At 35.1% G+C, this 16,995-nt stretch overlaps 1 protein-coding gene across 1 annotated transcript in view; it reads right to left on the bottom strand.

Moving 5' to 3' along the window:
* Positions 1–16,995, bottom strand: part of FAM35A (family with sequence similarity 35 member A) — a 51,134-nt gene that overhangs the window by 13,674 nt on the left and 20,465 nt on the right. Inside the window, exons 4-7 of the mRNA XM_008060114.2 lie at positions 14,306–14,500; positions 14,004–14,138; positions 9,149–9,355; positions 3,334–3,562 (exon numbers count right to left, since the gene is read on the bottom strand). Coding sequence (XP_008058305.1) covers positions 3,334–3,562; positions 9,149–9,355; positions 14,004–14,138; positions 14,306–14,500 — 766 coding nt within the window. The remainder of the gene's footprint in view (positions 1–3,333; positions 3,563–9,148; positions 9,356–14,003; positions 14,139–14,305; positions 14,501–16,995) is intronic.

The following is a 16,995-nucleotide window of genomic DNA, read 5'->3' as shown; positions in this document are numbered from 1 at the left end:
CCTCAGCCTTCTGAGTAGCTGGAATTACAGGTATGCGCTACCACGCCTGGCTGATTTTTTTATTTATTGTAGAGATGAGGTCTCGCCAAGTTGCCCAGGGGGTTCTCAAACCCGCTGGCTCAGGCAATCCACTCACCTCAGCATCCCAAAGTGCAGGATTACAGGCTGAGCCACCAAGCCTGGCTTGCCCACTTTTTAATGGGGCTGCTTGTTTTTTTTCTTTTTCTTTTTTTTTTCTGAGTTTGAGTCTCACTCTGTCGCCCAGACTGAAGTGCAGTGGCTACTCCCAGCCACCACAGCCTCGACCTGCTGGGCTCCGGCGATCCTTCTGCCTCAGCCCTCTGAGTAACCGGAATTACAGGCACGCGCTACCATGCCCGGCTAATTTTTGACTTATTGTAGAGATGAGGTCTTGCCAAGTTGCCCAGGCAGGTCTCGAACCCACAGGCTCAGGCAATCCACTCACCTCAGCCTTTCAAAGGCACGGGATTACAGGCTGAGCCACCAAGCCCGGCTTGTTTTTTTTCTGTTTGGTGCATTTGAGTTCCTTGTAGGTCCCAGATGTTAGGCCTTTGTCAGATATACAGTTGGCAAATATTTTTTTCCCATTCTGTGGGCTGTCTCCCTGCTCTCTTGATGGTTTCTTTTGCTTTGAAGAAGCTCATTAGTTTGATGAGGTCTCACTTGTCTATCTTATTTCTTAAGGTATGGACATTTAGGGTTTTGATCAGGAATTGGTTGCCAATTCCAATTTCCATAAGGGTGTCTCCTGCATTTTCTAAGATTCTTAGTTTGAGGTTTACGTTTAGGTCTTTGATCCATTTAGAGTTAATTTTTGTGTATAGTGATAGGTAGGAGTCCTGTTTCAATCTTCTGCATGTGATCAGCCAGTTTTCCCAGCACCATTTACTGAAAAGGTTCTCCTCTCCCCAGTGATTGTTGTTGGAGGTTTTGTCAAAGATGACTTGGTTGAGAAATTGAGGCTTTGCTTCTAGAATCTCTATCCTGCTCCATTGGTCTATGTGTCTGTTCTTGTACCAATAACAGGCTGTTTTGATTACTGTGGCCTTACAGTAAAGTTTGAAGTCTATACGTGTGATACCTCCTGCTTTGTCTCTTTTGCTAAGGATTGTTTTGGCTATTCGTGGTCATTTATGTTTCCAAATGAATTTCTGTAATGTCATTTCCAGGTCTGAGAAGAATGGTCTTGGTAATTTAATGGGTATTGCGTTGAATCTGTAGATTGCCTTTGGTAGGACGGGCATCTTAACAATGTTGATTCTTCCTATCCATGAGCATGAAATATTGTTTGTGTCTTCTAGGATTTCTTTGAGCAGTGTTTTGTAGTTCTCATTGTAAAGGTCTTTCACTTCTCTGGTTAGGAAGATGCCGAGTTATTTCATTTTTTTGGTGGCTATTGTGAATGGGATTGTGCTTTTAATTGGGGTCTCTGCCTGCTTGTTGTTGGTATATAGGAAAGTAACTGTCTTTTGTACATTTATTTTGTACCCTGAGACTTTGCCAAAGTCCTTTATCAGTGCAAGCAGATTTCTGACAGATTCTCTTGGATTTTCAAGGTATAGGATCATATCATCAGCAAAGAGGGATAGGATAACTTGACTTCCTCTTTTCCTATTTGGATACCCCTGATTTCCTTCTCTTGTCCAGTTGCCCAAGCGAGGACTTCCAATACAATGTTGAACAAGAGGGGTGAGAGTCAGCAGTCCTGTCTTGTTCCAGTTTTTAGGGGAAATGTTTCCAGTTTCTGTCTACTTAGCAATATGTTAGCTTGGGTTTATCGTAAATGGCACTTACTATTTTGAGATATGTTCCTTCTATACCTAGGTGTTTGAGAGTGTTATCAAGAAAGGATGCTGGTATTTATCAAAAGGTTTTTCTGCATCTAGTGATAAAATCATATGTGAACAGTCATTTTGTAGACTGAAGATTCAAAGGCCCTCCTTTCCAGAAGAGATATTACTGGGCAACATTTTTGTCCAATAAGTAATTATATAGCATAGAAACATTTAGAATAATTTAAGATGCCTATAAATACTTTTGAAGGGCCTTACCTATTGATACATTTTAATTGTTTTTTATATACCATGCATCTTCATTCAGTCTTCCTTTTCACAAAAGCAACTTTCAAAGTAATAGCAAACTTCATTCACTTATTCATAACAAACAGGAAGTAAGGTTTATGAACTCAGCTTCTGTAAGTTTTCTTGAAGTATACCATGAAAACATTCTGAATATATCTGCATTTTTAAATACTGCTGTATTTAGAAAAATAGGAAAGAGCATAAAACACTGAGTGCTATTTTGTAAAGACATGTAATAAGGCAAAAAGAAAAAGATTATCCAAAACTCTGAACATTTATTACTTGAAAACAACAGGTTTTTGTTAAGCTAGTTAGCAATTTTTCCATAGAACATTTATTTGCTATCTTTAATTTCTAAGGTAAAGGTGGGAAAATAGGTTAAATGTTTTAACAAGCATCCACAACAACTCAGAGGCAAGATCATATAACACTTTCAACCTTTAAATTCTAATTATATGTTAAGGTTGGAAAATAAGTTATTTATGAGTCATTTAGATCTTGGTTGAAAACATAAACCATGGTATATATATACAATGGAATATTTACACAGCCATAAAGAAGGACAAAATTATGATATTTGCAGCAACTTGGATGGACTTAGAGTCTATATACTGAATGATCTATCATAGAAACAAAGAACTGAGTACCACATGTTGTCACTCATAAGCAGACCCTGAACAAATATCATAATACTATAAGACCCTGAACAATTATCATAATACTATAAGAGTGGGAAACTGCCAGGGAAGGGGGGCATACCTCATCAACAAGAGTACCTGTATAATGATCATTTGTATACCTAACCCTGAATTGTACCACACATTTAAAAAGAAAAAAAACATTTAAAAAGAAAAAAAGAGGGCAACACTTTATGGTCCCCTCCCACTGAGGGAGTTTTTCTGTCCTCTCAATAAATCCTGCTTTCTCACTTTAAAAAAAAAAAAAGAAAGAAAGAAAGATCACATAAACTAAGTAAAAATTTTCCTCAGTACAGCAGTTTGAAGATAATAAAATATCCCAATTACTGCTTTTAAGAATTCCTGTTATAACTCCTAGGCAATTTTTGCTTTTATAAATAGCTAGTTATTTATTGGGGAGACTTTAATTCTCTTGAATTAGCTCTAGTTAGTTCTTGTTAGAAAGTAAGAGCTGATAGATTCAATTTTTTAGTCATTTCTAGTACTATAATAGTAGATACTTTCCATCAAATTGTCTTGCTTAACTGCCTTACCTATAATATGTTTTCTTCATAGTAAATGGCAAGCAGCGAAAACATTGTTTGTAGATCTTGTTCTCATCTGTTTCTAGTTCCAATCCACATTTTGCACAGCCAGTATATATAAGGTTGGAAAGAGAAGATAAAATACTCTTCAGAGAACTGTGGGCATTTAGAGCTACCTTCTGAGCTGTTGTAGTAAGAAATGTCAGCTCTAAAATCTGGGCTTTAATTAGAACCATTCCTATAAAAGACAAACAGAAATATTACAATTTATTAGACCAAAATTATAATCTCAATTTTACAAACACTGCTAATCATACAGTTGGCTTACAGCCATTTATAGTAAAGGAAACTCCAAGGTCTTGTTCTTGGTCTTCTCTCCTTCACTTTTTTCCTAGACAATCTCACTCACGTATGGCTTTAGCATTTACTCTAAAATCTAAGTGGTTTTCTGCCCGTCACTGAGTGAAGGCTTATTTGGCTAATCTGGCTGAACAGGTGGGTATTTTCTTCTTCTTCATCCTCTGGAGTCATGCAAAGTAAGTTTAATATCTCTTTTAGAGGAAATCCCTTCAATTACTTGAAACTAGCTAACACGCCTTCTCTCTTTGTCTGTCTTCCTTTTTTCCTTTTTTTTTTTTTTTTTTTGTTGGAGTCTCATGCTGTCACCCAGGCTGGAGTGCAGTGGCACTCTCACAGCCCACTCCAATGTCGACCTGCTGAGCTCAGGCGAGCCTTCCGTCTCAGCCTTCCAAGTAGCTGGAACAATAGGTACACGCTACCACACCTGGCTAATTTTTTGATTTATTGTAGAGATGAGGTCTTTCTGAGTTGCTTAGGCTCTTCTCGAATCCGTGAGCTCACGCAGTCTCCTCACTTCAGCCTCCCAAAGTGCTAGGATTACATGTTTGAACCACCACGCCCAGCCTATCTTTTTAATTAATCACAGTCAAAAACAAAATAGAAGGTTTTTCTTCTTCTTTACTAAAAAATAATATACTAAGAGCATATCCTCTTTTTCAATATTTTTCCAACTTCCTGCCCATCATCATCCATACTCTGAGTGTGGGTTACACAGTCATATGAGCACTAAAGTCCTCATTTATTAAACATTTCTCAGGTAACTCACCAGAATCCTCCAGAATACTCGTTAACTACTAATGGTTCCTTCATTCATCTAGTAAACAAATACCAAATAGCTATTATCTGCCAGAAGTTCTTTTTTTTCTAACTTATCTTTGTCTTACTGTGTACGATGGCAGTCTGTGAGTTTATCTGAGCATTATTCTCTCTTCTCCATATTCTATCTAAACGCTTCGTTAAACCTTCAAATTTGTTATCCTTCATAATTTTAGAAGTCACAACACTCCAGGTCAAGAACTCATCATTCTGGTTTCCTATTCTCTTTTCTGGTTATCACTTTCAGAGTCCAGCTAATGGTGACCCGGTTCTTCCATTTGCTTTAAACTTTCAGCGTCCAAAGATGGTTTCATCATCTCTTCCAATCATATTATATATCACTACATGAGTAAGCAGAGTGAGTAGTGACACATATCTAATAAATTATAGCAGATTCAACACACTTTTCTATAGACATGTTAATCACTTAAAAATATTTAATAAAGTAATTCAATGATGTTAACATAACCCTATCATTCTGTAAGTTTACAAGCCTCTTTAAGAGAATTAAAAGGTCATTACGAATGTGAACCTTGCTTTCAAGGGGCTTAGAGCCTACTGAGCACTGAAATCCTATTGGTGGTAAGTTGAGATCCTGAATGAGCATCTTTATTTCTTTACAAGTGAGCCTCTTTATTTCAGACACAGCCTCATTCCCCTGTGGGTCTTGTTAAGCAGGCAGACCCTCCTAGGAAATTATCCCATGTTGATTCCCTTTCTCCCTCCTTTTATTTTACTGTGAAATAAGTTAGAAAAAAATATTATATTTCCATTCTCTCTCTCTCCATTTTTGTCTTTAAAACACATAAACAATGATAGTAACTATGAAGTCAGCCTTCACAGCTAAACATAGAGAATGAAAAAGGCTTCTAGAGAATGAAAAAGGACCTCTCTGAACAAAGTCTATCAAGGACTGACTGTAACAGCACAAAGTGTACCTCCAGAATTTCCAAGAACATTTCCAATTCTCAGCCTCATCCTCAAACCAGTGGGGCTGTATCCCTGGAACTTTTAATCACTAGTACTGTGGCCACCTGTTTTGTTGTTGTCCATAATGTTGCTGATTTTTATTTTTAAATATAATTCTAGGACTTCAATTCCAGTAGGTAACTGTCTTATATAGGCAGTAGATAACAGAGTTGACTTCTCCACAGAACCAAACTAAAAACATCTATATGAAGCAATGTAGCCTCTCTACTGCCTATGGCATTTCTTCTTGTGATAACCAGCTCTATAGATCTGTGGGGTTTGAGGGGCAGGAGACTGAAAGGGACATAAATATGAAACTGGCTTATGAATATATATGATACTACAACATTACCCAAGATTTCACAAGTCAGTATCTAATCTGGAGTCTTTTGTGGCCATAAGCAACTTTCATTTTTGAAAGTGGTATAAAAATTTTACAATATAAAAGTTCATAAATTTTCTATCATCTGTGTTTATCTTCCAGAAATATTAACTTAAATTAACTCTTAGTATGAATATTCTGGTATAGAACTAGAAATATGGAACTCTTCTTTAAGAACAAAATCTCTCTAGTCAATTAAAAGTTTCTTTGAGAGGTGTCTTTGTTTCCTACTTGCATTTTATTTAGCTTCATTTTATGATGTAACAATGCTAACCTGTAATCATATCTTGAAAAATACATACACACACATGTGAATTAACACAACTAGCAAAATTTTAATCTGAAATCTGGATGAGGTAGAATAAGAGACTGAGTTTATGCTCCCACTTTGTGCTATAACAAAAAACAAATATCTATTCTTTGTTTCTGGCTCCTTTTGAAATTTCTAAAGTGATAACAGTATCTTTTTTAAAAATTAAGAATGTCAGATTGGGTTTTTTTTAACATTTTTAAAAAATTTATTTATTACAGAGTTATGGAATACAAGTGAGAATTTGCTACATAAGTAGGCTGCATGAAGGTGACGACTGGGCTTCTAGCTGATCTTCATTCTCCCTAGTAATGGACCAAGTACCCATTGAGTTGTCACATGCCCACCACCCTTCTCCTCCCTCCCTCCTTAGCAGTGTCCAGCAATTGCTGATCTCACCCTTGTGCTAATTTAACTAGTGTTCAGGGTTCACTTATAAACAAGAACATGGTATACAGTTCTTTGCTTCTGTGATAGTTTACATAGTATGATAGTCTCCAATTGCATCCAAGTTGCTGTGAAAGTCATGATTTTTGCCAAAACAATCCTTAGCAAAAGGAACAAAGTGGGAGCTATCATATTTCCAGACTTTAAACTTTATTACAGGGCTACAGTAGTAACCAAAACTGGCTGGTGTTGGTACGGGAATAAGCACATAGACCAATGGAACAGGACAGAGATTCTAGAAGCAAAAACACAGTCTCTCAACCAACTCATCTTTGACAAAGCCACCAACAACAATCACTGGGGAAAGGAGACCATATTTAGCAAATGCTGCTAGGAAAACTGGCTAACCACACGTAGAAGAATGAAACTGGAACCCTAACTATAGAAAAATCAACTTTAAATGGATCAAAGATCTAAATATAAAACTTCAAACTATAAAAATTCAGAAGAAAATGTAGGAAATATTCTTATGTACATCGGAGTAGGCAAGGAATTCTTGACCAAGTCCTCAAAAATGAATGCCATAAAAGCTAAGATAGACAAGTGGGACCTCATCAAACTGAAAAGCTTTTGCACAAAAGAAACTATCAAAAGAGACAACCCACACAATGGGAAAAAATATTTGCAATTTATGCATCTGACAAAGGCCTAGCATCCAGGATCTAAAAGGAATGCAAATGAAAGGAAAGGAAAAACCAAACAACCCCATTAAAAGGTGAGCAAAGGACATGAACACACACTTCTCAAAAGACAACATACAAGTAGCCAATAAAAACATGAAAAAATGCTCAGTCTCACTAATCATCAGAGAAATGCAAATCAAAACTACAATAAGCAGCCAGGCGGGATGGCTCAAACCTGTAATCCCAGCACTTTGGGAAGCTGAAACGAGAGGACTGCCTGAGCCCACGGGTTCAAGATCAGCCTGGGCAACATGGTAAGACCTCACCTCTACAATAAATCAAAAAATTAGCCGGGTGTGGTAGCAAGTGCCTGTAGTTCCAGCTACTCGGAAGGTTGAGGTGGAAGGATCGCCAGAGCCCAGGAGTTCGACACTAGGGTGGCTGTGAGCGTGATATTACACTCCAGCCTGGGTGACAGAGTGAGACTCCAACTCAAAAAAAAAAAAAAAAAAACTATAATAAGATACCACCTAACTCTGGTAAGGATATCTATCATTAATAAGTCAAAAAACAACAGATGCTGGCATGGGTGTGGAAAAAAGGGAATGCTTCTACACTGTTGGTGGGAGTGCAAGTTAGTTCAGCCTCCATGGAAAGCAGTGTAGCAATTCCTAAAAGAACTAAAAATTGACTTTCCATATGATCAGTAATCCCTCTCCTGGGAATATACCTGAACATAAATTGTTCTACAAAAAGACATCTGCACACGCATGTTTATTGCCATACCATTCACAATAGAAAAAACATGGAACCAACCCCACTGCCTATCGAAAGTAGACTGGATAAAGAAAACATGGTACACAATGAAGTATTACACAGCCATAAATAAGAACAAAATCATGGACTTCACAGCAAAATAGATGGAGATGAAGACCATCATACTAAGTAAACTATCACAAAAACAAAGATCTGAATACCACATGTTATCACTCATAAGTGGATCTTGAACATTAGACACATTAGCACACAAGATGGATCAGCAGTCATTGGGCACTGCTAGGGGAGGGAGGGAGGGAAGAGGGTGGAGAGCATGTGAAAACACAAGGGGTAATTGTTTCATTACCAGGAGAAGTGAGGGCCAGATAGAAGCCCAAACTTTACCTGCATGCAGCCTACTTATATAGTTAATCCTCACCTGTACCCCACATTCCTATAATAAAATAAAATAAAAGAGAAATTTTTGAAAAAAATTCAAAATAAACCTATAAAAATGTCCCCTTTTCTTCAACCTTTATTTCCCCTCTAAAACGTATTTACTAATTTAAACGTCTATGGCATTTTGAGCCTAGAATGTATTCCTTTTGTGATTTCACTCAAAATAAATCATTTTAATTACATTTAATTAATGGAAAGTGTGTACATGTGTAAAATTCATCATCAAATGCATTCTTCTATGTGGTATGCTTCTAAGTGTGAATTTTATATCCACACATACACACACACACACATATACTTGAGTTCAGGATGTATGTCACGACATCGAAGTATGTTATTACACTAAAGTAAATTTCACAGCTTCCATATCAATATTAAATATTAACAACCCATATCTAGATGACAGCTTAGTGACTTCATAAGATTTCATCTCAATAGTGACTTTGGTTAAGGTAATTTTTCTATTTCTGGTTTATCAAATAAGCTGCTGATAACTATAAATTTTTAAGTGATCTCTAATAATTACAAATTAACCTCAAAATATTGGAGGCAAAAAGCTACCAAGTTGCCAATCTCTGGCTCAGCTATTTTTTGCAAAGATACATATTTCACTTTTATATTGAACTGTACATTTCCACCACAAATGGTAACACTTTCCCTTATATTAAAACTAACAGTATTTTAAATATATAAAGATCTTACCTGAACACTTATCCTCTAGGTGGGCTGCTAAGTCTGACATCTTCACAAAGGAGAGTGTACTTTTTTGAAATCTTGTTTTAAATGTAATTGCTCTTAAATCATCATCAAACAGGCACTCACAGGATGACCAAGGCGTTGTATGCAATTCTAAGTTTTCCAGTATGCAATTGCGCTGAACAAAAAGATATTTAAATTCCCAAATATAATCTTAAACAAAAACAAATAAAAACAAAAAGTCACCAAAAAGAAAAAACTGTAGGCTCAGAGTCAGATTAAAAGAGATTGATCTGATTAAAACAGTTATATACAACTTTTATCACTAATGAATTTAGGTAGAAAGAGAAAATATAAATGCTTCATTAAAGCAATAAGAATGCTAGAAATAATTTTAATAAAATATTTCTAAGGATTTCTTGGTCTCCTAAAAAGTCATAATTGATCTAACCAACTGCTTTTCACATTAGCAAATTCTCATTTTGACATCCATAGGGAAAGATTTTATTTCTCCATCTCTGACCTGCAGGCTAAAAATATTTTGTAAAAACAAAAAGGACGCTGAAATGGACACAGGTCTACCATATCCAATATTTCATTCATATTACAATACCTTAGTCATCTTACTTAGCTAACTTTTCCAGAACAACAAAAAAAGCATTTAGACAAGTAGTGTCTTTCTTTAATTCTCTCAACTAAAAATCACAATTCATAAAACCACTGTAACACACTTGCCAAATAAACATATTCTATATTAGTAAATTTAACTTTTTAATAAAACAAAAGGAGGTTTCTTAGCACTAATTTTTCTGATAATAACAGCTCTCTTTTTAGTTTCCCATTTACTTCAGGCCATAAATCTAATTCACTCCACCCATCCACTTCATTAGAAGTTTCTTTTCTTAGATTTTTTTGGGGGAAGTGGAGAATCCCCAAACAAGTCAGTAAATCTACACAGACATTATACTCTGGTACATATGCTCATATATGTACTACAAGTAAAGTATATATTCCAAGTTTCTGTTTAAAACCAATCCCTATTTTTTTTTTTTTTTTTTTGAGTTGAAGCCTTACTCTGTCGCCCAGGCCGGAGTACAGTGGCACACTCACAGACACCAAAGCCTAGATCTGCTGAACTTAGGCGATCCTTCCACCTCAGCTTTCCAACTACAGGCGTATGCTACCATGCCCAGCTACTTTTTTTCTTTTTAACTTAGAGATGGAGGTCTCACTATATTGACCAGGCTGGTCTTGAACTCCTGGCTTCAAGTAATCCTCCCACCTTGGCCTCCCAAAGTGCTGGGATTACAGGCATGAGCCACCACATCCAGCCTCCAATCACTATTTTAAAAATAGCTTCCTTGCCTCACTACACAATACATGCTTAGAAATCATAGAGAAGCTATATAAATAAATAGCAGCCATAATTTCAACACCCTAAAATAAAGTTAACATTTTCGTGTATAAACAGTTGTTTTGGATTTATTATAACTTAATAAGTCAAATATACACTTACATATCATTAAGTATTATTCTATATTACTTTTAAATACTACATATTATACCATTGAACAGAGATATCAAAATCTTAAAAATTATCATAGCAATCCTCTATTCTGGTTGTTGCTTAATTTTTTACTATTATAAATAATACTGTGATAAACACATATGTAGCATATCTTTATGCAAAGTGATGATAAATTCCTAGATTTATAATTAATTGTTGAGCCATAGGTATCCCAAAATTTTCATATGCATTGTCAACTGTCTTCAAGAAAAATTCTGCTAATATACATTTCCAATAGTTTATAAGTGTAGCTGTTTTCCCACATCTTCTCTATCACTTTCTAAGGAGGAAAATAATCTATCATCAATTTGTGTGTTTTCACTTACTAGTAAAAATAATTTTCTCATATATTTATTGGTCGTTTTTATTTATTTGGGGGGGCTTGCCTATTCATATCCTTTACTCATCGATCTTTACAGCTACTTGTCTTTTATCCCTAAGATCAAGTATACAGACATCTGTCCTTTGCTAGTTGTATTATTTTCTGACAAAATGCAGTTTTTTTCTCATTTGTTGCCTGCCTTTTAATTTTGTACATGGTGGTTTTTATGTAGAGTAGTTTTATTACCGCATTTTCTTTAACCTACCTATCTTTGTATTCCAGATAAGTTTGCCTATATATTTTTCTACTATTCATTGTTTTATTGTTTTTATATTTGAATCTTTAATGCATCTAGAATTTATTTTGAAAGACGCATGAAGTATAAATTTAATTCTGTTTTTTCTCAAGTTGGCTAAATGTTCCAAACATCTAACTCTTCTGTCTTATTTCAAAAGGAAAAAGTATATTTTCTTTTTAAATTATTAAAAAATCCATTGAGAAATATTTAGACAGTAAAAGAAAAAGGAGGTAATAGATAAAACAAGACTGGCCATGTTTTAATAAGCTGTCTAATGGGTACTTAAGTTCATTATACCAACTATTCTAATTTTGTATATGTTTGAAGACTTTTAAAATAAAAAGGTTTAGAAAATAAATGCAGGTGAGTATCACACATACAATTCAAACTGAAAAAATAAAAAACAAACATAACCACTGCCAGCATTTTATTTTAGGATAGTAGTAGGGGCATGTGGTGTATATGTATATGTTTGTGTGTATGTGTGTGTGTATATGTGTGTATGAAGATATTTATTTATTTCCACTTTATTTTAAAATGTACACACATACTTATAGATATACTTTTATTAAAATGAGGATCCTACTGGCCAGGCATAATGGCTAAAGCCTATAATCCCAGCACTTGGGAGGCCAAGGCAGTAAGATCGCTTGAACCCAGGAGTTCGAGACCAGCCTGGGCAACAAAGCAAGACCTCGTCTCTACAAAAAAATAGAAAATTTAGCTGAGTGTAGTAGCATGCACCTTGAGTCCCAGCTAGTCAGGCAATTAAGGTAGAAGGATTGCTTGAGCCCAGGAGTTTGAGGCTGCAATGAGCCATGATCGTGCCACTGTACTCTTATCTGAATGACAAAGTAGAACACTGTCTCAAAAAAAAGGTGGGGGGAGAATCCCACCAAACAGGAAGTTTTAAAATCTACTGTTTAAAATGTTTATTTTTAGAGATGGGGGTCTTGCTATCTTGCCCAGGCTGGACTCAAACCCCTGGACTCAAGAGAGTCTCCTGCCTCAATCTCCTGAGTAGCAGGGACTACAGGCACATATCACCATGCCCCGTGTATAATCTACTTTTTAAACTAAATAATGCATCACATACATCTTTCTAAGCTAATAAATATTTATACTCATTAGCTTAGAAAGAGTTAGTTAACACCTTTATGTGTTTACCTAGACCACAAACAACTCCCCTACCTGTTTCCTCACACACTGAAATAAGCTCAAGTCTTCATATTTGTATTTTGTGACCCTGTCTTCCTGGTCACAGTTTTTTGATCTTAGCCAAAAAGTTGAGAAGTGATAAGTCACAGTTTTTTTTTTAATCAGATTTGGTCTGGGCAATCATATTTTCTTTGGAAATGGGATGGCTCTCTCGAAAGGAAAAGTAAAATCAGGAAAACAGAATCACTAAAGTGATTCTTCAAAATTGGTTTTTTCTCTTAAAAAAGAATGATCTTGAGGTACTGAAGTGGATGTTAAAATGTAAAAACAATGATCATAAATAAAGATATGCTGAATGAATCAACAAAGAATAACTACAGCTTAATTACTGAATTCACAAGTTTGCAATAATGACCTAAATACCACAGAATGACTATTAATATTAAAATAATTTTCACATTAAACATGGAACAATCTTCTTTACTTCAGCTCCATTGTACCTTTGACTACATTTTTGTTTAGCATGCACTAGACTCATGCTCCCAGCTAGGATATGGTGGTCGATGACCATGGTTAGTCTACCATCAATACATGTTTGTCAGATTTCTCAACCAAACAAATATCTGTCACTGTTTGATCTTAACATAAAAGTCAAAAGTCAGACTTATCTCACATTCTGGTTGTAGGCCATTAATGATTAAGAGAGACAATGTGATAGATCTTACCTACAGATAACTATTTGGTGGGTAGAAGTTTGGAAAGACACATTAACTCCTTCAGGTAAAAAAAAAAATGGGTCATACACTTAATCAATCTCTACGTTAATTTAGCATAGTACAATAACTCATAAGCTGTTAATTAAGCTATCTCTCTTACAACTAAAGAATCTCAAAATAGCAAAATAAGATTAAGGTATTACTATTTTAATGAAACATCAATTCTATTTAGTTCAATATAACATAAATTATTAATTTATGCCGTAAAGAAAAATGTAATCATGATTCAAATTTTAAACAAGAACATTCTATGAATAGCTTACAGTTCACACTTTTAAAACAACTGAAACAAAAACTTGGAACACAGTAATTTATTGACCAGTAACTGTGACTTGAAAGAATTAAGGTAACTCCCCTAAAACCTGCCTTATAACCAGAGAGAAGTTTATTTATCAGAGTACTTTGGCTGCATAAAAATTGTAAAAGCTTCTCCAGGATTAAATTTTTAAAGAGCATCATTTGAAGGAGATAAGATCTTCTCTAAGAAGGTAAAGCAGTATACCTGGAAATAAATGTAAACCTTTATTTTGCCACCATTAATAAAGAAGACTTTTTAGATAAGTAACTGAATTGCTACAAGAATTATAAATTATAACGAGAAATTTGCAGAAGCATATTCAATCATGATCACTTGTACTTCAAATGTTATCTAATCTCTTACAATTCTTTTCATTTTAGGCTTATAAGCATTAATAATTTACCAAACTATAAATAGGTTAAATGCTTTTTGGTGTATTTACCTTTTTTCCTTTGAAGTTGAGAATACCAAGCTGCACCAGGACCCCATAATACAAGCACGTAATGTTGACCTTGGGTTTGTTCCACTGTTAACATAACTTTCCTTTGCTTCTGTCCTCTATAACTGTATACTGCCTCTGGAAAAGTAAAAGGAATCTCTTAGTTTGTATTACTCTATCACAAGTGATACCATACTTTAATAGCTGATTACAAATATATAGTAATAACCAAATGTTACACCAAAATGGTCTTGTGCCTTAATTTTTTTATACAATACACTTAAGGAAGCACTCAAAATGTTTACCTGTCACTACAGTGATATCAACAACTCTTAGCAGCGCATGGACTAGTGTGTCAGGCTGAAGTTGCTCCAATTCTGCAAACTCTATACTGTTTACTCTCTGAGGCTGCCTCTGAGGAAGATCTCTGAGATAGGAATGTTTTGAAGACACATACGCCAGTAAGTCTTGAAGCACAACATCACTAACTATACTGGAATCTAAGGAAGAAAAAAATACATACACAGACAAAATATTACAACACTGTATTTTTCTTGACAGCACAATATTTTCTTAAAACAGTATTTTATATTAGAAAGTGATATTAGACATAAAACATGATTTCACTTTTCTAAAACGTATAGCTTATTCTTGAATCAGTTTAGATTCAAAATAAAACTTGATATTTTTAACCAATGGAAATGGAATTATTTACCATCTCCTAAAAACTCACTGTTCCCTTATTTGTCTTTTAATATAATTTTTCAATCAATTAACCAAACAAAATTTCTGTTATTTTCTTACTCCACATAGGTTCTCCAATCCCTGGAGTCTGATCTGATTCTGCCTTCCCAACTACCTCAACCTATGCCATCCTTCCTCAAGTTCCTCAGCACTTCATAGAAGAAATACATTAGGAATAGCCTCACCGGCTCTCGCCCTAGGCATGTCTTACTCTTTCCCATGGTGAGGCCCTGTCACTGGCTCTTTCCCTGAGCATGCCTTACTGTTCCCAACAGATAGGCCCCTGTCCTCATGGCTTTCCAACTGCAATGCCATGCCATTCTCATCCAAGAATCACATAGAAAGACAACCATTACAGGCTCACAATGCTTCCTCTTCCCCTGAGTTCACAGAGCTTTTTCTCACTAACACTCATTTGACATTTGAGCATGTGCTATACTGTAATTTTTTTGGTTGTTGATTAGGTTATTTAATTCTTCAGTCAGATGTCTTTTAAATGTTTTTCTCTTTATCAAAATCTGTTATGTTTTATTAAGGTAAATTTTACATACAATAAAATGTACACATTTTAAATGTAGAGGTTGATGAGTTTTGCTGATTACATTTTAATTTCCCTTGAAGGGAAGAGAAATAAGGCCTCGAAATACTTTTTAAACAGTGAAATAACATATGTGCCTCATTAATACATCAATACATTCAATAACAAGATATAGCAGAGTAACAACTACTATAATTTCAAAGTAGTGATGGGCATAAATGATATTCCAGTTACTTTTAACAACTGTCATATGAAATGGAAATATATGTGATTTCCACTGGTGATGAAGTCACAAATAGTGCTAATATTACTGTGGATTGTTGCTTTATTCATAATGGAGGGAAATGCCGAACTTTAGTTAGTAATCATTAAAAATTAAGATGTAATGCATCCCTTCCAACTTTATAGACTCTCTAATGTGGAGAAATTAAGTTTCACAGAAAAGAGAGTAGGAAGGACATTTAGGAAGCTAATGACACATCCAGGTAGAGATGGTAAGCGTTAGCAGCCAGAAAAGTCTGCATGAAGGTAAAGGGGGAGTAGATTCATCAAATAGTTCAAAGGTAGAATCTAGGAAACGAACTAGATATGGAGAATAAAAGAAAAATTCAAGTTGACACCAAGTTTTCTAGCATAGCTAAACAGATAAATGAAAATATGTTTTAAATTTTTTAGAATCTAATACATAAAACTTATTTGAATTAAATTTACTCAATTCCTAAATGAATTTTATAAAACAAGGGTGATACTACTAACAAAGATAATAAGCATAAGAGAAAACACAGTATAAAAGATGAACAGGGCAAGGCATGGTGGCTCAAGCCTATAATCCCAGCACTTTGGGAGGCTGAGATGAGAGGATTGCCTGAGCCCATGGGTTTGAGACCAGACTGGGCAACCTGGCGAGACCTCATCTCTACAATAAATCGAAAAAAGTAGCCAGGCATGGTGGTGCACACCTGTGGCTCCAGCTACTTGAAAGGCTGAAGCAGAAGGATCACATGAGCCCAGCAGGTCAAGGCTGTGGTGGCCATGAGCATGCCACTGCACTCCAGCCTAGGCAACAGAGTGAGATTCCAACTCAAAAAAAAAAAAATTAATTTAACAACATTTAAGATAAATGTATATCCTGTCACATTATCAGGACTAAGTTTGTAAAATATATAATATACCTTACTACAATGAGGAAAAACTAGAAGACTTTTCAAAAAGCACAATACATTGATCAGAAGTAAAAATGCTCTCATGAGTCATAACTACTTGCAAAATCAAACTAACCAAATCGGTTAGTTTATTATTTCAGAAGAAAAACAATTGCAATACTCAAAGTGCCAACTGATAACCATTTCCTTAAATCAAACACAAAATTTTAGAATAGACTTTATTTAGCTACTAACGTATTAAAAATAAGGCAACATAAATTTCTGTGTAAGTAGACAAAAAAAGAATATGAAGTGACTACTAAAAGTTATCTAATTAGCTCAAGGTTTTTCACAAGGTTCTACAAAACCTGAAATGCCCTAGGGGTTTCATGAGATAGTCCCCATTCAAAATTAGGTAACAAGATTTTTATGAAATTACTAAACTATTACCTGAATCTAAATCAGTCTTAAAACCAGAGGCATCTACATTTCTCTCCCAAATCTCAGAATTTGCATACATTATTTTCATTATTTCAAAATACTCCTTACCCTTCTATTGTATCAACATCTA

The sequence above is a fragment of the Carlito syrichta genome, unplaced genomic scaffold (assembly GCF_000164805.1).
Source record: "Carlito syrichta isolate Samal-C Ts95f unplaced genomic scaffold, Tarsius_syrichta-2.0.1 Scaffold304516, whole genome shotgun sequence".
Lineage (NCBI taxonomy): Eukaryota > Metazoa > Chordata > Mammalia > Primates > Tarsiidae > Carlito > Carlito syrichta.
Note: the sequence above shows the minus strand (reverse complement) of the source record. Positions and strands in the feature narration are given on the sequence as shown.